The 22896-nt window shown below is 38.3% G+C and overlaps 2 protein-coding genes across 2 annotated transcripts; one reads left to right on the top strand and one right to left on the bottom strand.

Moving 5' to 3' along the window:
• Positions 1-1231: 1231 nt before the first annotated feature.
• LOC129354085 (troponin I, fast skeletal muscle-like) lies at positions 1232-13116 on the bottom strand. The gene is made up of 7 exons (XM_055023574.1): positions 13095-13116; positions 3615-3651; positions 3485-3521; positions 2696-2824; positions 1851-1940; positions 1468-1644; positions 1232-1385 (listed from the first exon to the last, which is right to left on the bottom strand). The coding sequence occupies exons 2-7, from the start codon at positions 3620-3622 to the stop codon at positions 1299-1301; spliced, it is 528 nt and encodes a 175-aa protein (XP_054879549.1). The 5' UTR covers positions 3623-3651; positions 13095-13116; the 3' UTR covers positions 1232-1298.
• Positions 13117-14136: 1020 nt separating this feature from the next.
• LOC129354054 (gamma-secretase subunit Aph-1b) lies at positions 14137-19930 on the top strand. Its single transcript, XM_055023530.1, has 6 exons — positions 14137-14409; positions 15354-15524; positions 15668-15741; positions 16373-16495; positions 17421-17548; positions 18233-19930. Exons 1-6 carry the CDS (start codon positions 14297-14299, stop codon positions 18398-18400), a joined length of 777 nt encoding a protein of 258 aa, XP_054879505.1. The 5' UTR covers positions 14137-14296; the 3' UTR covers positions 18401-19930.
• Positions 19931-22896: the final 2966 nt, after the last annotated feature.

Raw genomic sequence — 22896 nt, 5'->3', positions numbered from 1 at the left:
CTCAAATGGCTCTCAATGAAGACAGCGTTCCTTTTAGCGATGGTTTCCGCAAAGTGTGTGGGGGAATTACAGGCTCTCTCGATTGCTGAGCCCTGTTGCCGGTGGAATTCGGATGGCTCAGGTGTTACACTGTGGCCGGATGTAACATTTGTTCCTAAGGTGTCACAGGCGGCAGGCAGTACCCAGGCGCTCCATCTTGCTCGGTTTCGCACCGGGGGCTCCTCTGAGCCACTGTGCCCTGTTCGGCCCTTGAGGCATATATCGATGCCACGGCATCCTTGAAAGACAGATAGCCTTTTTGTTTGCTATGCTGGCTCACGGAGGGGTCAAGCGCTTTCTAAACAACGTCTTGCACACTGGGTGGTGGATTTGATCTCCAAGGCTTATGCCTTGCAGGACCAGAGGCTGCCGGCAGGTGTGAGGTGCCACACTACAAGGGGAATGTCGACCTCGTTTGCAGCCATGACTGGGTGCCGTTGGACGTTATATGCCGTGCAGCCTCCTGGAAGTCGCCTAGTACCTTTACTCGGTTTTTACAGGGTGAATGTGGCTGCGCCCCATCCCCTTCAAGGAATTTGGAGCAGCATACCCTACATCACATTGAGGTGGGTAGTGTGGTGGTTATCCCTTGGATGTTGCCAATTCCTTGTGACCTTGTTGTTATGAGTCATCCAGTGCTTGAAGCGCTGCCTCTGGCGGTCAGTAGGGATGAAATAGAACGAAAGTTACTACTGTAACTACGGTTCTATGAATCCCGGATGACCGCCAGAGTGCTTGGTCCCTCGGAATTCTTGCTCTTCGCGAGAAGATGGAGGGATTGAATGCTGGGTGTCATGTGACTATATAGAGTCACGTGGGTCCCCGGCAGGTCACAGGTGACTTTGTTGTCATTAGTACTCGACCTGCGCATGCGCAAGAATGATCATTCAGTGCTTGAAGCAGCGCCTCTGGCGGTCTTCCGGGATTCATAGAACCGTAGTTACAGTAGTAACTTTCGTTTGTTAAACTGGGAAAAACAACCAGATAATTCAATCAAATCTAGTTATTTCAATTTGTCATCAAATAAAATATTCATATTTAATAAAAAAAATAAGAGCAAAAAGTTAGGGACAAGTGTGAGGACAAGAGAGAGGAAAGGAAAAAGAACTCAAAGAAAAGAGGAAAGAAGTAAAAGAGGAAGGAAGGAACAGTAATTTATTATTTAATTTAAAAAAACAACAAAAAGATCAAATTACTTGTACAATTAAGTATTTATTGTAATGCATTACCTTTTTAAAAAACATAGAAGTCAATATCATTTAAGCCTCTGCCTCAAACATCTTCTTTCTCCCGCCCATCCCAGATTTATCTTCAATATTCTTCCTCCAGTCGCCCGTCTGCTTCCCCTGACAGCAACATAAACACAGCTTTCATAGTTCTGTCATAAACAGTCTTTCTGTTGAAGTTTACAGCATGTGCTGCTCTCACCTCCTCTTTCAGCTCCTTTTTCACCTGCTTCAGGTTGGCTCTCAGGTCTAGGGACACTTTATGTTTGGAGCCCAGCAGGGCAGCCAGCATGGCGTCAGCAGACATCCTCACCCTCCTCAGAGTGGGCTTCTTAAACCTGCCGTTCAGATCCTGGACCTTCATCTTCAGGTCGTCGATCTGGCACAGATAATACTCAGTCAGGTGATGACGATCAGTCCAGATGGCATTTTAAACCAAATTGTAGGCATCTAAATTATCCGGTTTGACCATTTTATTGCATTATGATGTTAAATCTAACAATATAAATGATTAAAAAAAAATTTTTTTTCAAAATTATTGAAGAAACATTAATATATAAAAAATTATTTATGAAATAGAAAAACCTCTTTGTTGCATTTCTTCACTTTCATTTCCATGTCATATCGTTCGTCATCCACCAAATCGATCTGCTTGTGAAGCTGCCGACACAGCTCCTGGTGAAACACAGCAACACTGAGCTTTATGGTCCAAAAGAAGCTCAATCCTCTGGATAATTTATGCCTCGGCTTGTTTGGATATATATAACAGCAGCCAACCCAAATATTGGTTAAAAAGCACAAACAGGATTAGAGTTGTCTTCAACCATTTGGTGTTAAATTAATGAAAAATGTGCTGATTATTTAATTGTCACAGGTTAGGTATTTTTAATGCCCAAATCAAACTTTTTAGCAAGATTTAACAATTATCTTTATTTTGACATTCACAGCATGTTGAGAATTTAGATTTATACCAGTTGCATTGACCGATTTGGCTAATAAGCTGCTTAGGCAAGTTAAATTAGCATAACCAGCTAATTAAACTTGCATTAGCTTATATAGCTAATGCATGATGTGTGGAAAGTTTGAAATTACTTAAAGATACAGACAAAAGAAAAAGGCACAGGTATTTCAAACTTTTATTTTGAAAAAAATAATTTCAATTCATCTTGAGAAAAAAGGCAAATTGCCTAAACTTTTTAAATGTTTTTATTCTTTTTCAGCATTTATTCAGAGTTAAGGGGCTAAAAACGCAATCAAATTCACAAAAAAATACTTAAAGAGCATCAGGAATCCTGGACCACTTTGAAAAATTACACAAAAAATCTGTCATCAGTTTCAAGAAATGTAGAAATCCTATCTGGATTACAAGGTTTGTGCAACTATGTTAATGACTCCACCTGTAAGCAAAATAACACGTTCAGTTTGTTTACCTGTAGGTCCAGGGTGCATTGTGGGAAGGAGAGGGTGGGGCAGTTCTCCCTCATGTACGCCATTTTCTCCTCCTCAGCGCGCCGGGCCTCCTCCTCCAGCATTTCTTTGCCGATCTGGAGCAGCAGACTCTGACAGGAGAAATGGAAACGTGCAGCTAAAACTGTCCAAACGCCTGATCAAAAACTCCCATTTAGATTTGTTCTCCATATGCTTTAATGTCGAACTGGAAGGTTTTAGATCATTAAAAAAATTAGTCTCAGACATCCTGAGAAATTTTAATGATTTCATCTATCAATTAAAATGATGGTCATTGAGGGTTTAACCTAAGTAAAACATTGTGAGAACAAACTCAGAATGTTTCAGATTAATTTTTGAAATTTTATAGGACAAAATTTCTGAAATGTCTGAGTTTTAAAAGTGGTAAGTTTGTTGAAAAATATATATTTTGAGATCAGTCTCAGAATTTTTTTAGGAGAAACTTAAGACATTTCTGAGTTTCAAAGGAAGAAAATGCGTGAGTCAGAAATCAGAATTTTTTTAGATTAGTCTCAGATATGTTATGTGAAAAATGTGTGAATTTCTGAAAATGTACTACTCCTTTTTCTTTCCCTGCAATGGCCATAATACACTGTGGTAGAAACATTTAATTATGAATTGAAAAAGGTAAAAACCAGAATTCTGCAAGGAAACTTTATTAAATGTTGATTTGATTCACTATTTGCATCCAAGAAGTAAAATAATTTAAAACCTCAGAAGTCCAGGCAGATTAACACCAACATTAGAAATACCTTGAGATGATTTCTGCGGCTCAGCGACATCTTCTTCCTTTCCAAACAAAACGGATAATGTGAAGCTTTGGAACAGATTTTCGGGGGTTTATTTTAAATCAAAGACAGTCAACGTTAAACAGAGACTTACTCAGCCATCTTCCCTGCAGCTGATTCCTTCCTGCTGTCTGTGGGTGAAAAGAGATGAATTGAACCTCCACGGGTTTCTGGTGTCTTTATAGACGTTGGGTTCAGTGTGTGTGTGTGTGTGTGTGTGGGTGTGTGTGTGTGTGTGTGAGACAGGGCCAGTTGTCTGAAATTAAGGCCCAAAGTTTGACTGCAGCAGCTGAGCCTGAAACAAACATTTGAGGAATTTCTTCTCTGCTCAATAGTGAAGCATTGACTGATTTAGCTCAGTTTAGTTAAATAATCTGGGCAAAGTTTAAGAAAAACTGCTTGATGACTAAACATGCAGAATGAGTCCTCAGTTATCCATGATTTTTATGCATGTTTTCCTTCCAGTTGGTGAGAATTTCCTGTCATTTTTTTCCTGACCTTTAGTGATCCTGACTATTTGAAAGCGTTTCTTTTGGAGAGGCTGGCTGCTGGTGGACCAGAAAAAGCCTCCAAGCAGCTGTCATGTCTAAACTTGGAGGATCTTTTTCCTGTTTCTGGTTCTCACATTAAGCAGCTGCTCAAACTGCAACCTGGGAGGTGAAGGAAGATTAGAACAGTTAAATATTTTCACTGTGCTGCCCCATATTGTCTGATGTCCGATGGCTATGAGTTCTGTAAAGAAAATTCTGGTATCAGATATTACAATTAACACAACTCCCTCCTATTATTATAATCTGTAATATTTGATGTTACATTATTATAAAATACTGCAGTGCAGGGGCTTTATCTGATTAAGTACTCTGGTTCTAATCATTACTGTTGCCATTTAATTTACATAATTTTTTTATTTGACATTCATTAAACTCTAAACCTTTAGCTTAATCTGTCTTTACTGTCCCTGGCGTATAGGTTTGTCGCAATAAACAATAAATCAATTAATCGCAAAATAAATTAAAACTATCAACCTTATTTTAATTATTGGCTTAATCATTTCTTCAGGCCTTTTTCTCCCATTCAGGGTCCACCGACCCTCCCTTCCTCATTTCCTTAGTGAAATTCCCAGCGCACACTACAAGACCACAGTTGTCTGCCCATGTTCAAAACCTGCGAGACCACAGGCTAGCAGACAGAGATCCTAGGCATAATGGTTTGATCCCGTCATGTGGTGTCCAACAATGGGCACAAAATAATGGCTACAAGTCCAGTTAACCAATTTTAAAACCATTAATCAATTAATCATTGCCTGCAATGCAAGTGGCTACTGTCAGCGTAAAGCCCTGACTGAAGGAAAATCATTATAAACTATTTATGTCACGTTAACGATGAACAGCTGAGAAGTTTCCGGTTTATCAACTTCGCTCCAACTCTATATGCCATATTGTAATTTCTATATTTTTTCCACGAAATGTTGAATAAACATTAATGGTGTTAACAGTCGGGAAAAACTCGATTTAGATAGGTGCGGCCACAACGACCTACCATAACACACCACACACTACATGATGATCGATTACAAAATCGCAAGCGACAACCTTTGAATGACCAACGTTCGAAGGTTGTCATGAAGATGAAGATTGGGGCTAAAAATCGTGTAGTGTGAGCTATTGCATCAGGCAGTCGAATATGCCTGTCTTCTATATTTAAATCTAATGATTACTGAAGGGCGACATAGTATACAGACTTCATAATCTGCACTCTTTTGGTTGAATGCAGTATTTATTTCCACTTTGGCTTTATGTTGTTTAGATTTTATTCAAGTACATTTTTTGTAAATGGAGACTGAGAATCCATTTTATTTTTGGTTGTTTTGTTTTTATCAGTTCCAGCATTAAGCGTTCTTTTGAAAATAAAGTATCCATCTTTGGCAGGAAATCACATGTATTATTACCTAATTTCCATTAACTCAGTGTAAAAAGTTCTCCAAACAATACTATCGTTTATCGTAATAATTTTTGAGACAATTAATTGCTCAGCAACAATTATTATTGTGACAGGCGTACCGGTGTATCCCTATTTAAAATAACAACCCACAGCCTGATGGGGGGGAAAATAAAACCCAGTGGCGCACCAGGCTGATAAGGGGAAAAAGAAAGACAAACAGTTCCCTTCTCTGACCTGAACTGATCTGGAGAGGCCAGAAGGTGACTCTCTGGTGTTTCTAACTAACCAAGAAGCTTAGTTAGAAACTAAACTTTTTGTTTTCTCTCTGTAGAAGCTACACCTGGTCTGGCATTCTGATTGGCTGTGGTTGCTTCATGGAGGAGGGCATTGGCTGACCTGAGTTCACGAACATGGACAGTTCTCCCAATCAGCTGACCTGCTGTTGTGTCTCTGCTCCGTCTTCCCTCTCCTCCAGTTGATTGTGGCAGATGGCAGCTGGTGCTGAGCCCGGTTCTGCTGGAGGTTTCTTCCTAATAGAGGAGAGTTCTTCTTCTCCACTGTCAGCAGGGTTTGTTTTCACACAAACCCAGTCGGGCTTGCTTTAAGTTCTCCAATGAACTGAACAGTCGTTGGATGAATGCCGCTTTCCAGAGCCTCCTGAACCTGGGTGTCACCGGACGGTGTCTTGCCCAGGAACGGGTATTTCTGGAGGCATCATCTATTTGTGAGAGACACCGAATTTATTAATTTATTAGGTACCCCACCCAATTTGTTTTGTTTATGATAAGTTCATTCATTGTTCATTGTAGTTTCTTAATTCCTTCTGAACTTGGTTTTGTGTCTGTCTTGTGTATTGATCTTTGGCACTCATATTTTCTTTGTTAGTGAATGCGTTGCTGTGAGGTGTGTTCCTGGAACGTGCCGTTTGCTCGGCAGTATACCGTTTTTTCCATTCCGCTGGGTAGCGTTAGGCACTGAGTGTTGACAGGCGGACTTTTTGTATAAAGGTAAATAAAACTTTTTTTGTAATTCGCAAAGACAACTCCGGATGTCATCTGTGCTTGAGCCCAGCAAAATATTCCTTGCTGCGCAAGTCTGATCCATGCAGCCGTCCGCCATCCAGGCAGACATTTCTCAGAAACAGACCTCTCCCCAGCTCTGCTAGAGCTGAAGGAGAAAAATCTGTTTTCAGATATGGGAAGGGATCACACTGTCAAATGTTTGCTGGAGTCCTTGTTAGTTTGGTTGGACTCACTTGGCGGGGACACAGACAGAGAATTGTACAGCGCCAACAATTGCTCTGTCTGTGATGCCAACTTCCTGGAGCTCCTGAGCAATGGCCCCTTGGTTGCCCTGCCATCGGCAACCTTTCCAATTGATATGGTTACGCTTTTTAACAATTGGTTGGAATTGGGAGGCAGACGCCATTGCTCAGGCTGCGAGTCTGCCTTGGAGAAGAACACCATTTGGCGGATAACAACGTTCTGGTGTTTTTTCTCCCGAGGCGGACCAGAATACATCCAGACAGCCATCTAGACTGTGGATGTGCCCGCACAGTCTGCCTGCGGGACGGAGCAGTACTGTCTGCCCTCCGTAATCTGCGAGGGTCCAGAGTCGACCCAGTTTTACACCTATCTGATGGGAGAACAGCAAATTGTGAAGGCAGAAAACAATCATGTCTTCACTGCAGATAACCACTGCAGTGAAGACATGAATCAAATGGGATTTTTGAACATTTAAGAAAAGGTAAGGAAACATTAGTTGGTTACACCTGATGTTACAGGTTCTCCAGCCCCTCCTCTTCCAGACGACCAAGGCGCTTTTGGAGAGGAGCCAAACATAAATAACTTGGAATATGAGAAAATTGCAAAAGACACAATTAGTGACCATTTGGAGGCTGGAGAAATCTGACCGGGTCTTATCTAATTCATGTAATAAAAAGATTAGACAGGTTTTCTGTTTGCAGGTTTCTCTCCGGGCGCTCCGGCTTTCTGCCACAGTCTGAAATCACGACTGTTTAGTTAATTTGGCTCTAAATTTTGCTTAATGTGATTAAAACATTTATTTTTGTGAATAGAACAATTTTTTCCAACAATATTTTTATTGTTTTAATTTTTTTTTCTTTTTACAAATACAACTGCCTTAAACAAATACAAACAAGACTAACAAACACCCTCTTGGTTACATATGTATCTGCATATATCTTTTTTTAAGTCTACATGAAGCGTAGTCCACTGTTGAAGCTCCTTTGTTTGACATTCCATTTCAACGTTAAACTCGACTTTAACTGACATTTCCATCTTGTGACAAGTCCATTCTTTCAACAACATTCCAGAAGGATCTCCAAGCGTTTTCAAAGAGTTCACTTTTCCCTTTTTGGAGATACGTAATCCGTTCCAGTGGTAAAGTTTTCAGCATTTGTCTGGTCCATTGGATTGTCCCTGGCCTTGATGTGTTCTTCCAGAAAAGTGCTATCAGTCTTTTAGCTTGAAGTAAACATACATCAATTAACAACTGTTCACATTTGGTAAACACATTATTTTTTGGATACAAACCTAAAATTAGAAAACACGGATCTAGTGCGACATCCTTTGAGATAAGAACTTTTATGATATTGATTATTTCTTTCCAAAATTTTTGAATTTCCCTACATTCCCATATACCAGTGCTTCTCAATTATTTTCCGTTACCCCCCCCCCCTAGCAAGAAGAACTATTCGCGCCCCCCACTCCCCACCGTGACTATCCATCTCTGCATAACATTTTTTCCTTATTAACATTTTTTTCGCTGAAAAAACTCTAGCAGCTTATCGGCGTGATTGGGATGTAACGTATTTAAGTGACGCTAATTTATTTGGCTTCATGCTGTCCGCTGCGAGCATTTTTAGACACAGCAAACACCGGTCTTTCCTCTTCTCCAACTGTAGTCACAGTGAAGCCAAGCGCTAAATACGCTTCGTCGTTTCCTCTTCTTAGCTTTCGGTTGACTTTCTGTGTTTCATTATCTTGTCTCTCTCCGCTTTTCTTTTCATCCCTGTGAAAAACTTTATCATGTTGGGGGTTGTTTGAATAACGGAGGCCATAGACAGAACGCAGTCGGAGCTTTTTTGACTTAACACTGCTAACCAAGGCAAACCTGTTGTCTTGTAAGTCGTAAAATGTTGCACTGTCGCAAACGTGACAGAAGTAACAATGAGAGCGCCATTGCCGCCTACTGTGCGCAATTACACTTTATACTAGTACGGCCAAAAAAAAGCCTGTTCCCCAGGATCACACGCCCCCCCAGGTATCGCAACACGCCCCCCAAAGGGGGCCCGCCCCACTATTTGAGAAGCACTGCCATATACAATGAAACCAAGTTCCTTTGTCTTCCAAACATTTTATGCATATATGTCTGGTATATTAGAGTTGAACTGATGTAATTTAGTTGGTGTAATATATGTTCGCATTAACCATTTATATTGTAGTAACCTTAAACGTCAATTAATTGTTTGTTTCTAAGCTCTTATATAAACACGTTGCCATTCTGCCATTGTTAGGTTCACACCTAAATCTACTTTCCAGGCTTCTAGTTTCCACTTAGAGTCCTCTGGGGAGTTCAAAACTATAAAACTGTAGAATTGTGAATAGAACAATTGTCTGGGTTTGAATCCCTGCCGGGGTTCTTCTGCCTTCATGGGTTTGCATGTTCTCCAATCAGTGGATTCTCTCTGGTTCGGTCCAAAAAGATGATCGTTGGTTTACTTGGCTTTTCCAGTTTACCTTTTCCCCAAGTCTTCTCCCCTCTCGTTTGCTTAAAGTAGTTTTGGCCACTAGGATTTTGACCTAAATCAAACTCCTCTTTCAAATGTGTGCCAAGTTTCATAATTTTTTGATAAATTGTGGCTTGAGGCTGATTTTTAAGGATATTCTAGGGTGTGCTGTGGAGGAATTGGGCCACACACACACCAAATATGGAACCACATTCCTGTTGGGGGGTGGACAAGGATCGATTTCAGTGAGTTTTTTGGGTCAAGTTTGGTGAGGTTTTGAATATGATAAAGTGGAGGGCATTGGTTGTTTTGACGTTGGTCGTGGCCAAGTTTCTGAGAGCGTGACATTACGTGCAAAGGATCAATACTTAATATTGTCACTTTTCTTAGTTCTTTTTGCGGTTTGTTTGCGGTTGTTATTAGTTTAGACATGTCCCAGTTTTGTCGTCTGTTTTCTTAAATAGCTAAAATGTTTCTGTTCTCCTTTTACCTCAAAAAAAGGACTGACTTGCTGTTACCTTTCTGTTTTGCATTTAAGAATTTTTAGCTTGCTTTTTTCATCGTGTTGTGTAAAAGTACCCACAGGCAGCTTTTTATTCCATCCAAAGTGATGGATGGAAGTGATGATTATCTCTGCAGTGCTGCAGACATAACCACAGGCACGAAGTGGGCAGAGTGGTGCTTCACACCTGACTCTGTGTCCTTGTTGTACTGGATGTTGTGATTTAACTATGAGCTTTCTGCTGCAGCATTGTGCCTCATTCAAACATAAGATCATATATATATAAATAACCCTGACCCTAACCCTTTATATCCGGGTGGGCCAATCACATCCCGAGCTTGTGGCTCAGTCTTTAACCAATCACCTTCCACGTCCTGGCGCATTGACGATGAAGAGTTAGAATCATTTAATCGATAATTCCTTGAAATACTTTGGCGATCGGTAAGTTTAAATATGTTTTTCTTTGCAACAGCTAAGTGTGTATCAGATTTCGTGTTTATCTACCCGAAGTTAGATAAACATGTTATTGTGGGGAGGAGAACGATATTAGGGGCTTCGTGTGTGATTTTGTCCACCACCACCAAAAAAAAAGAAAACATAAATTGCACATAATTCTGTAAGACGATTACACCAATATGTGTTATTTCTTGTCATCAATAAATGTATTACAATGAATTTTGTCCGCCTATAGTAAAGCGTTGTTTTGCCAGGTCCTGCTGTCCAGATAATGTGGGCAACATAATAGTGCTACAAATGACAATATCCTACATTATTTTATAATAAATCATACTGCTATGTGGTATTGCTTCAGAGCATGCTGAGTGAAAAAGTGACATAAATCCAGTGTAATGATTGTGTTATTAATTAAAACGGTATTTATATTTAATTTTTAATACTTATTTATGCTTTTTCCCTGTCAGAACATGCATGCATATCCAGTTCTCCGTAGAACTCCTCAGGGTCGACTCCTTATGGGCCCAACTGAGGAGGCAAACCGGAGTGAAGGTGCTGTGGCAGGGAGGGCCTGCCATAAGGAGGTTCTGGCTGAGGCCACTGCTTTTGTGAGGCACAGTGGAGGGGATCCTACTGACCAGTTCTTGGTTCTGGCCCACTGCAAGATTCAGTTTGGGAAGTACCAGGGCCAGAGGTTCCAGTGACTTCTTGAAAACTCGCTGGGCTATGCAGTGTATCTGGTCAGGAGCATGATGAGAGAAGAGGAGAAGGACAGCCCGCTGTTGGCCAATAAGCACCTTTTCCTCAAGTACACCTCCCAGATCAGGGAGGTGGGGGAAGCTGTGGAGGTGTTCCAGAAGAACCAGGCCGTGCTCCTGGAGGCCCAGTAGACCGGTGACTCTGGGTGTCTGATGGTGACAGACACCCAGGCAGGTCCACGAAGGAGGTGTATGAGGACCCAAGCAGGAAGGCCCAAGCTCTCATCAGCTACCTGAAGAAGGCTGTTGAATATGATGTTTGCCACTATTGTATTTATGTTGTCACTATTTTGTGAAGCGGAAGATTACGCACTTATAAAAGGTAATAAAGGCGGAGCCTCCTCCCTTCTTTCTCTGAGTGTTTGGGCAGAGCAGGGCAGTCTGGTTGCTGGTTAATATTAATAATGTCTCCTGTCTCTTATCTTTACATAAGTAAGTTAATACATCTGCAAAGATGTATTCACACGGTACAGAAGAACCCAGTGATTCCACGGGGAATAATGGGATATCCGCTGCAGAACAACCAACAAAGGCCAACGCCAAGCCAGACACCAACATGGCCATTTTCAAAGCATACGTGCAGAAGAGACAAGCTCCGTCTCCTGCCCACCGTCACTGCATCCTCCTCCTCCACGGCCACTTCTTCAGGTCATTGACTTGCTGAAAACTAAATGTTCTCTGTTTCTATAGTTCTCTGGCAGATTGAGTCTCATTGTCCACCAGGATTTTGCACTGTAAAATGTAAAAAGTTAGGAAACCGATTGCCTAAAAATCTCCAAGTAAAGTAACTAATTCATGTTAAGGTGTTATAGCTATAAATAACTATGTTTAGACCACTCAGATAATGGCAGTAAACCTGAGTATAGGTAACTCAAAATCATTAGTAAGGTTGAGTTTTAACTTATTTATACTTATAAAATGTCAATTATGACTACTTCAATTTGTGAGTTATGTCAATTAAGCAGTACTCATAAAAATAAGTTATGCTTACACGTTTAAGCGTTCACATTACTTGCAAAATATTAGAAAACCGATTGCCTTGATATGTTCAAGTAAGATGAACCTAAAGTGTTAAGTTATTGAAACGAAGAGCCAACAGACAACATTTTGAATGGAAATTTTTTTAAATAATTAAACAAGTTTACCTTAAACTCAAGTGCGGTTACATACACACTAACCCACGTTAGCTTGCAAGCTAACCCATGTTTACTAACTTTCAACCACACTGAAAGGCTTTTTTCTTTCTTGTCAAGTTCACTACAAGTGGTAGTCTTAATATTTAAAATAAGTCCAAAGAGCAAGCACGTGGCATGTGGAAGATTTCCAAGGTCATTCATGACAAAACTTCTTTCCAAAATGATGGCAGTAGACTTATTTCTGCTCTGAATTTGGAGTACCCTCAACAACTGAAGTACACTTTTGACTTCATCCAAAGGGTGCTTCTCTCACTTGGACATAAATCCCTAAAACCAAAAATATAGTCACTCAAAAATCTTCTGATGCAATGAGTGAATGTGATGTGACATTATGGATCAACGTTGATTCCTTTACCCTTAGTGGAAAAGTGATTTTTATTTCCTGTTTGATTCTTTTTTGTCGGTGGGAGCCTCATTGCACTTGCAGACTACTAAATGTTTTTATGTTAATGAGGAGAAACATTACTTCACTATTCACTTAATTGATGTTATGATAAATCTTAGGCTCTATTATTGAGAATTGAGTTTTTGTTTCACGCCAGTCAACAAAGACATTTAAGCAGGGATTCTCAAAGTTTTAAAGACTCAGGGCCATTTGAAGGATTCAATATTAGATTGAAGGCTACCCTAGAAAAAAAAGTCATGTCATTTCTCTTTTTTCTGTAAAAGTCTATGGAAAACTTTGTTTCCATGTTAGCTTGCCTACTAACTTTCAACCACACTGAAAGGATTTTTTTAATCCCGCCAACATCTTTATCCTTTTTTTTTTTTTTTTTTTTTTTTTTTTTTGCGCCCTGGACAATTTTTTTCTCTGCCATCTTGTTGCTACTAAATAAAACATATTTTCGACTAACGTTAGTCCCCGGCATCGCTAAATCATTACACTTAAAGTTAAACTCAAAACCTGGAGATACGGATGAATTATACGGCCGAGATAACGAATATAAGTTTGCTAAAAACCAGTGGAACTTACCGTGACAAAATTTAGGTGCAGCAACCGCCGTCTTTTTGACAGTTTGGCGCTTCTTTCAAACACGTCGTCACTCGTCAGTGGCCAATTGCGCATGTGCGTTCAATGAGAGCTGCCGAATGATGCCGAGTTTTCTGCTGGTCATGCAGGTGCGTCTTGCTCACTCATGACTCCAGGTTCGGGTTACTTGCTGCTGATGAGTTTGATTACTTGCCACAGTAGAAAGTTGTCTTTGCTAAGTGTAAGTTAGTATAGTCAACAGAGTAAGCTAGAATGAATTAAAGTCACTTTTCTTTCAGAGTAAGATATACTATTACATTTTACAGTATACTTGTGCATTTTTTATTGTGATTTTTTTTCCTCCAATTTATAGTACAAGATACCATTGATTATAAGTGGAAGTGTGTTCTTTTTAAATCCTGTTCACAGAATCAGTTTGTTGTGCTGCTTTTAGTTGTTTTGATCTGAAGCATGCAACGTTTACTGAATAGCAGGGGCTCATCCCTTGAACTTTGACTCCTGTGGGATTTCAGGCTAGTCTTTGAAAGGTCAAAGAGCAGCCTAACAGTTCAGTTACACTGAGGCGTCAGAAGGCTTAAGTTCTTATAAGTTCATATTACTGTACAGGTACATATTGCGGAGGACCGGCGCGACCCTGTGGGTCGCTGGTTCGCGACCCGCCTTAGATTCCTTGAGATAAACAATTTCAAACCTATGAACTACAATTACACGCTAAAATGCGAACCACCCTCCATTCACGAGTCCGTGAAAATTCGACCCCCTTTGCGTCACTTTTGCGTGAGGGGGCGGGCTCAATGATCAGGTCCCTGTCTTATTTTTATACAGGCTTAAGGCCTCCGCCAAGTTTGGTGAGTTTTTGAGTATGATAAAGGCTCCAAAAAGCAAATTCATTTGGAGGGAGAACCGTAATAAACAGTACAAAAACCACAGGCCTTCGCAGCGCTTTGCTGCTTGGGCCAAATGAATTACCCCCTTCCCTCCCCCCGCCTCCACAGCGAGTCACGTGACAGAGTGCGACGTGACGTCCTGTGAATCCTGTGATACCGAAGTGAAATTAGGAAGGAGAATCAGCGCTCAGACTCGGGGTTACTTGGTCAAAAATAAAGACAAACCCCTGCGGTTTCGCTGTGAACAGAACCGAACCGGGTTTTGGAGCCACTAGGCCTTCGAGCTACCGAGCCAACATGACGGCGGCGGTGTTTTTCGGCTGCACGTTCATCGCCTTCGGCCCAGCCGTCTCCCTGTTCCTGTTCACCATCGCCCGGGAGCCGCTGAGGGTCATCTTCCTTATCGCGGGGTCAGAAAGCAGCTTCATTTGACGGTTTTGTTGGTGCTAAAATAGTTTATGGAGTATTTTTCTGTCAGGTCACTGAACAAAATAAAATAAAAACGTGCTAACTATCGCTGCTAACCGGCTAGCTAATTGTCTTGGGCTGCTAATGATAGCTTTTGTTTACTTCCCTTTTGAAGTGCATGGATGCATTCACCACTATTAGAAGACATACGTTTGTCATGATTATACTCAAAACAATATATTTGCAATCAGAGAGAGACTAATTAATTTGATTTATTTAGAAGAAAGAGGCAGGCTAACAGTTTGTCCGATATTGGAAATACGCCTCAGACAGCATCTCCTTTATTCAAGTACAAGCCTATACCTAACTGCTTGTCAATCCTTGATATTCAGTGTCTTGCATGTTTTTAATGTTTCTAATCACGAGGAAAATGTAGAAAATATTGGGAAGTAATCTCATTATATAATACCAAAGTTTGACTTATTGATCTAATTGCAAAAGCTTTACTAGAAAACTGGCATCGCGAAACACCCAGAATACATTACATTACTCTGCATGTTTTACGTTTAATTGAGTAATTGTATTATGAAACATCGCTTCTCTTGGTTGAGCAAGTTTCTGGATTGTCTACCCACTGAATAAAAAAAACTAACATGTTTTGTATTGTATTAAACTGATTTGGAAACATTTTCTTTTGCCTGATTTTGTGAATTTTTTTACTTTTAGGAATTATTGCCATTCTTGTTCCTAAAATACCAATATTTTCACTTGAATTAAATAAATGCAGCGATTGAGATCCTACCTTATTAGCCATCTACCTCTCTGCTTGAAAAGCTTATAATTTTTTTTTCTGCTAAAATAACTCATATGCATTCTTTAATGTTTTCATGTTGGAGATTATAACTGAGATTTTTCTCGTCGTTTTGTGTTTGTTTTTTCCTCCCAGGGCATTCTTCTGGCTGGTGTCGCTGCTGCTGGCCTCCCTGGTGTGGTTCATCTCGGTTCAGATCAGTAACAAGGAGAGCGCGTCACAGCAGAAGGGTCTGCTCATCTTCGGTGTGGTGCTGTCCGTCCTGCTGCAGGAAACTTTCCGCTTCGCCTACTACAAACTGCTCAAGTAAGCTGCTCCAGCGTCTTTCTACCACACCGACTCCATTATCTGTTAAACAAAATGGAACATCTCCACTTGTTTTGCAGCTTGTTTTTAAACATATTCTTGACAAAAGTGAGAGAAAATGTCAAATGTATTTTTTTCTACAGGAAAGCAAATGAAGGCCTACTTGCTTTGAGTCAAGAGGAAACGATGCCAATATCTATACGACAGCTCGCCTACGGTACGGATCAGCTGGCCTTTCATTTAAATAATAATTAGTGGTGAATCTTAATTAGAATTACTGATTGTCTGTAATTAATTTAGTTTTAATAGAAACCATGAGTGACAACATAAGTAACACTTGTGATTCAAAAACGATTAAATATATAAACATCAAAGATATTTATTGTTTTTAATCTTTGATTATTTCACCATCAAATTGGTGCACAGTGCTTTTTTTTTTTTAGATATTTAGCTTTCCAGCGTTGATGGAGCTTCTTTAGAAATGAAAATTAATGACGTTAATGTCAGCGTCTTTGCTAGCTGCTATTTGTCTAGCATTGAGACGCTGTTTTAGGTTTAATTAGGTTTGTTGATAGGCGAATTCCTTTTAGCACAACTTGAATGTAATAACAGTTTTTTCAGCCTCCAATCAGACTGTTTTTTTTTTTAGCAGAAATTATCCCCAGAGAGAAAATTAACCAAACCAGTTTTGGTTAATTTTCATCAGATTGATGTGCGTACCAGAAACACAATAGAAAAGTTGCGTCTAGGATTCTTTTGTGTAAATAAAACATTTTTACAGAGAGAGGTTTTGGCTATATTAGGTTTCCAGAGGGAACTTTTTACGCTTTGTTTTGGTTCTGTGACAGTGTCTGGCCTCGGCTTCGGCTTTATGAGCGGAGCGTTCTCTGTGGTCAACATCCTGGCCGACTCTGTGGGTCCAGGCACTGTGGGCATCCACGGCGACTCTCAACACTACTTCCTGTCATCAGGTACCACTTCCTGAATGCTCCGCATTTTAAACTCTGATATTAATGCCTAGAGATGTTCATCTCATAGAAAACCTGAGTTCAAATTGAGACATTCAGGCTTATTTTTCTGACTTGATCTTTTTCTGTTTTATTACAGAATTTATCGTAATTTTATATAAACGTAACATTAAAAATGCCATTGAAAACTAAACCAGAAGTTTAACTAAAGCAATTTATACTTAATAACCTCAGTTTGTAGAGAATGTAGGTTTGATGCTCACACTGTAAAAACACACATTCTTACCAAGCAATGTTAATTAGTTTCTAGTGCAAATATCTTAGTATATTTGAGATAAAATAAAACTCATTTAATAGTTTATATCAGCAAGATATAGGAGCTTTATTTTAATCAATAATTCCCTGTTATTGATGAAAAAGTGCAAGTCCCACTGTCAGCTTATTTCACTTCCAACATTTTTCTCATGTCTTACAGGAAAATTAGTCGTTTGTTAGGTCACATTGCACGGGTTACCTAGCAACCCCCGCTCATCCCAGTCCGTTACCTAGCAACCCCCGCTCAGCCCAGTCCGTTACCTAGCAACCCCAGCTCATCCCAGTCCGTTACCTAGCAACCCCCGCTCATCCCAGTCCGTCTGAATAATTCACTTATAACATGGAGAAATTTCTTGTTGAAAGTGAAATAATCTGCCAGTGGAACTAGAACTTTCTCAACAACAATAAGAAATTATTATTTACTTGAATCAATCTCCTATATCTTCAAGAACAGTTACTTGTCACTAAGTTTTGTCATATTTCAAGTGTATTAAGATATTTGCAGAAGAAGATAGACCAAATGCTTTACTTTTGTGTTTTTTTTTAATGTTAGACTCCCAACAAAACAAAGGATTTTTAAAATATCCCTCACGTTTGTTTTTAAATTCCTCAGCCTTTATGACCATGGCCATCATCCTGCTTCACATGTTCTGGGGCATCATCTTTTTCGACGGCTGTGAGAAGCAGCGCTGGTTAGCCGTAGCTGCGGTCGTCGCCACTCACCTCCTGGTTTCCTCCTTGGTGAGTAATCCTCTCTCCAAATCAATAATTATGTCCAATCAGATTTATGCGGTGACTGTTTTTGGATAGTTACTTTATTGTTGAAATTTGTTAGATTTTTACACAAAGACACGTTTCCAACATGACCACTAAATTTCTCATTTTGTATTATGATTCTTGTTTGTGATTTTAGTAGTTATTGTCATAGTATGAAGACATTCAACTAGAAGTTAAGTAGTCATGCAAAATGACCCATTTTACATGTTGGCCCAGTTTTCCAGAACTTCTGTCCTGCTTAATGCTTCCTTTTTTTTTTTCTTTTTTTTTGGGCAGAAAAGTATGCATTTATTTTCTATGTACAGTGGACCTAATATGTTGCCGTAGTTCTGAACTTTTTTTGTTGTTGCTTAGCCCTTTTCTGTTTTTCAAAATTGTGAGTTTCAGAACAAGAATTTAAACGAACTTAATGGCACCAATTTAGTTCCATAGACTTGAATCAAATGAATTGCTTGTTACCAGGCCTCTGTAGAGCTAAATGGAAAAATTGTTTATCACTTACCAATATTCTTTTCCCTTTTATTTGTGTGCAGATAAATTTTTTTACGTCAGTTTTCAACATTTTAATATTTCAGAGTTGAATTAAAATGAGAATTTTAAGAAGTTTAATGAGAAATGATGAATAGTTTGTACATTTTTCCCCTGCAGACCTTCCAGAACCCGCAGTACGTCTCCAGCCTGGTTCCCACCTACATCGTCATGTTCTTCATGGGCATCTGGGCGTTTTACACCGCGGGCGGCTCCCTGAGGAACCTCAAACTCTGCCTCACCTGCAAAGACAAGGACTTCCTGCTGGCCAACCACCGGCCCAGATAACGCCGCGAGCTCGTCAGTTTACAGGACTCAATCCAAAGATCTACACACACACTATGAACCTTTTGAATTTGTTGTTTCACATGGCCGCTTACTTACTATGTTTAGTCTGTCAAAACGTAAATTTTTCAGGAGAAACAGGTGAGTTACACTGCAAAAACACAACCTTTTACAAAGTATTTTGTCTAATTTCTAGTGCAAATATCTTTGTACATTTGAAACTAACTTACAAGTAATTTTTCAGCAACATATAGGTGCTTGTTTTCAATCAATTCCTTCATATTGACAAAGATTATCTCACTGAAACATTTTTTTCTCTAAGTGAAATAATCTGACAGTGGAGCTAGATCTTTTTCTTCAATATTAAATAAGCATTTACTTAAATCAGATCTTATATCTTGCTGAGAAATTTCTTTTTAGTTTTTATATTATTTCACTTGTGTACTTGGATGTTTGCGCAAGAAAGTAGACCAAAAATAATTGGCAAAACGATGTATTTTTGAAGTGTATGCACAGTGTAAACTATCTAGGCATTACAGTTGACTTAACTGCCAAAACAAAATATAACCAAGTCTTTGTCTGGTTTTTAGTGCAAATGTTTCAGTATGCTTTATTTAAAACAAAATACAGATACAGGAGCTTATTTTAAGTCCATATTTGATAGTATTAATTAAAAGGTTCTTGTTCCACTGGCAGATTTTTTAAAACTAACTTCTTATAAGTGAAATAATATTACCATATTAATAAATAAATTATTGATTTAGAACAAGCTCTCATATCTTGCTGAAAAGTTAATTCAAGTGCACCAAGATATTTTCACCATAAACTAGACCAAAAATACTTGGCTCAGTTTTGTGTTTTTGCAGTGCATCTCAGGTCAGTTTCTGCTTTTTTTCCTGCTGATTCTGTAGAAAAACTTTGTAAAATCATTTAGGTTCTGCTCAAATGAACGACTCCGAAGACGTCATGTGCCAGATGTGTGAAAACCGACTAAATGTGTAGCGATCCATGTGGAAAACTCGTGTATATAAGGAAACATTTCTGAAAATAATGATTCTGTTGGAACTGAGATGAACACATGGTTGGTATTTATATGTTTTAACTAATCCAGTTTTACTAGCTTGGAGTTGCTGGTTCACTTCCTCCATTTTTTTTTTTTTTATTTTAGCTTGAAGTTGAATCTGGAGATTTTTTTTCAGCTGATTATGAACTTTTCTATAAAGGTGTTCCCTCAATGAGAAGATGAGTCGACATTCATCTACTCTTATTTTTTTTTTTTTCTTTGAGTTTGTGTCAAGTTCCTCACACTGAATGTTCAGTTTTTCTTTTGCACCTGATTTTATGTTGATTTATTTTTTTTATGTGCAGTTTGTAAAAATTGAATGTGTAACGTAAATAAGATGGAAGCTGGATAAACATGCAGATCATGCATGTTTAGCTGGTTTTAGTCTGCAAGCAAATCAGAAAATTGTGCAGGTGGAAAACCTGATGGGTACAGACCGGCAATAATAAATTTAGTTATGTTAAAAAAAATTTGTTTCATAATTTTTTGTTCTTGATTTAAATAAAAGGTTTCTGGTTTGCATAAACTGAAATAATGTACTAGAACTTTTACATAAATGATAAGGATTTAGTGAAACAAGCTCTTATTTTTTATTTGTAAGTTTTGTTTTAATACAGGTGCACTGAGATATTTGCAGAAGAAACTAGACAAAAATACATGATAATATTTAGTGTTTGCAGTGTACTAATATGTGAGTTAAGTAGCTCATTTCAGTAAATAAATTTGGATTTATTCAAAAGCATTTAGACTCTAAATGCTAAGATATTAGTTGAAGCATATGGAAGGAAATTAAGTCCAAATGTCCTTTACTTTTGCATAAATCGTAGAGCTGCACAGTGAGTATTTTTGATTTTCTTGTTCTTCTGCAGTCTGGCTGCACTCTGCAGGTCGACTTTATGAAATCAGATTCTTCCTGGTTTGGCCACACAAAGCATGAGAGGTCTCTGAGGCGTCAGTCTGGCCTTTTTACCCGGACTGGCTGACTGACGGACACAGGAAGTGTTTCCTCTGCTGAAAAACACGCTTTCACATGCAAATGCAGGTCACTGAGACCAGGGTCACGCTGGTGATATTATCTCTGAAGTTTCTGTTGCTGATCATAAAAGTACAAATGTTAAGATGACATATTAGATATGGAAAAAAAAAAACAAATGTCTGAGCTTGAAAAGTCAAAAGATTTCTAAAATAAAAACTGACATTTTGAGATTAATCAGAATTTTTCTAGAAAAATTTGGAAACTTCTGAATTTGAAAAGCAAAATGTTTAGATTTCTGAAACTGCAAATCTAAATTAATATTATAGATGCAATTAGCAAACCAAATTTTATTTGATCTAGATAGTAATATCAATTTATTTTTTTTAGATACTTGTTAAATATCAGTTTTTGCTATAAAATTGATTTGGATTTATTCAACATAGGAAACATTATTTATAAAACCAAAATATTTTAACCAATGATTTAATTAATTTCTATTTAACACTTTTATTTACATTTATTTAATTAAATCAAAAGTTTTTACTTAAAGTAAAAAGCTTTTCTGAATGTTGTAATTTTTATGTGATTTAACAACATAATATCCAGTAGGAGGCGCTGTCTGCTGCTAAAAGCGCAGCATGGTCATTTTGTTTCTACGGTTATAGAAACAAACACATTTTAAATGAAACAGATCATTTCTGAGGATAAATATTTGCATTTCTTACAATTTAGAGACTTGGAGCCTTTTTCACGTTTTGCATGTCCTCATCCATTTTCTATAAAAATCTGACCATTTTGATAAAATTGTAATTTCTAAAATAATAACAACAAAAACAACAATATAATAAAACACAAAAACTTCATTATGAAATATTATTTTCAACATTTTTGTGGCCCTGCGTGCTTTCAAGTTAAAGGAGTCTTTCCTCTGTCCGATAATGAGTGCGGCCCAGATTAGACCGCCTACCGGCGCATATTTTATGCTAATGAGCAGGTGCAGCGGTTCTTAAGGCGCGCGGCGGGCCGCCGGAGGCTGAGCCGATGGAGCGCCGCGTGGAGGCCAGCCGGAGGGTTTTCACCAGGTGATCCCGACTGGTTCCCTGACCGGATCACGAATGGATCCCGATTTATTCACGCGCAGCTGGAAGGCCGCTTCACTCTTTAATCACTGTTTACGTCATCCTCATTTATCAAGGTGAGCCTCACGTGCAGCGACCGGAGATAATTTGAAGACGCAGCTTCACGTTTTCATTCTCATAACTTACTTTACCTAGTTTTACTGTTTTTATTACTGAATTTATGCATCATTTGTTATTGCTATTTATTTTTGTTTTATTTCAGCAAATCTTTCCAGAGGTGTTGAAAGATCAAACGATTCAAACTGGGATCCATTAAATAAGTGAGTTAATTAATATATTTATATAAGCATTGCTGTTAAACAGAGAACAAACGATGCTCAAATGCAGTAGTACTACTTCACTATTTAAAAAAATAATAATAAAAATCATCATAACATCTCATTTAATATTTTAAAATGATGTAATCAGATATAAAAGTACAAAGTTATGGATAAATTCTGGTATTTTATGTCATACAAATATTTAATACATTATAGAATGAGAAATTTAGGGAGAAAAATCATTAGTGAATCACTTTTTAAAGAATAAAACATATTAAACTATTACTATAGAAGGCAACATCTTTTCCTAATTGTGAGCAAAACGTTAGAGAAACAAAGATTGATTAAAAACAGGAAGTCTCACTTTGATGTAAAATGTAGGTTCATATTTATGTCTGATGCATTTCTGGTTGAATCATGTTTTTCTGCATTTGTTGACGTTACGCCCAGATATTTTACTGAAATAAGAGAAGTACTACAAAAGAGAAGAGCTTATTTTTCCAAAATATTACTCAAGTAATTGTAATTGAGTAAATTTAGTCACTACCAACTTCTGCCTTTCAACGTGATTTATTCCAAAAAAGATCTTAAACTGAACATTTGTTTATCAGTGGGAAATGGTTGTGAATGCGGTTATGTAATAAGGATAAGGCTGACATTTTTGATCAAATTAACTGAGGATTATTGTCCTTTTTATTGAAACGATTTGATGGTCACAAAGAAAATCTTGAAAAATGAAATATTTTACCAAGCCAGGAAACCACAAGGCTCTGTTCTTGGACCATGTTTTTTTTTTTACTTTGTGACATCAAACCTTAAATTTACTCACAGCCATTAGGAAATGTAACATTATTGCGAAAAAAAAAAAAAACAGTTGTCTTGATGACAAATATTTAACTATGAAACATTAACTAAAATTTAATTAAGTTTGACTTAAAATAAGCTCCTATTTCTTGCTATAAAGTTCCATGTAAGCTAGTTTTGTCTTATTTCAAGCATACTGACAATTTTGCATTAGAAATTAGACAAAAAAAAAATACTTAAGATTTTGTTTTTGCAGT

Source organism: Poeciliopsis prolifica, unplaced genomic scaffold (genome assembly GCF_027474105.1).
Source record: "Poeciliopsis prolifica strain line A6 unplaced genomic scaffold, Auburn_PproV2 SCAFFOLD103, whole genome shotgun sequence".
NCBI classification, from domain to species: Eukaryota; Metazoa; Chordata; class Actinopteri; order Cyprinodontiformes; family Poeciliidae; genus Poeciliopsis; species Poeciliopsis prolifica.
Note: the sequence above shows the minus strand (reverse complement) of the source record. Positions and strands in the feature narration are given on the sequence as shown.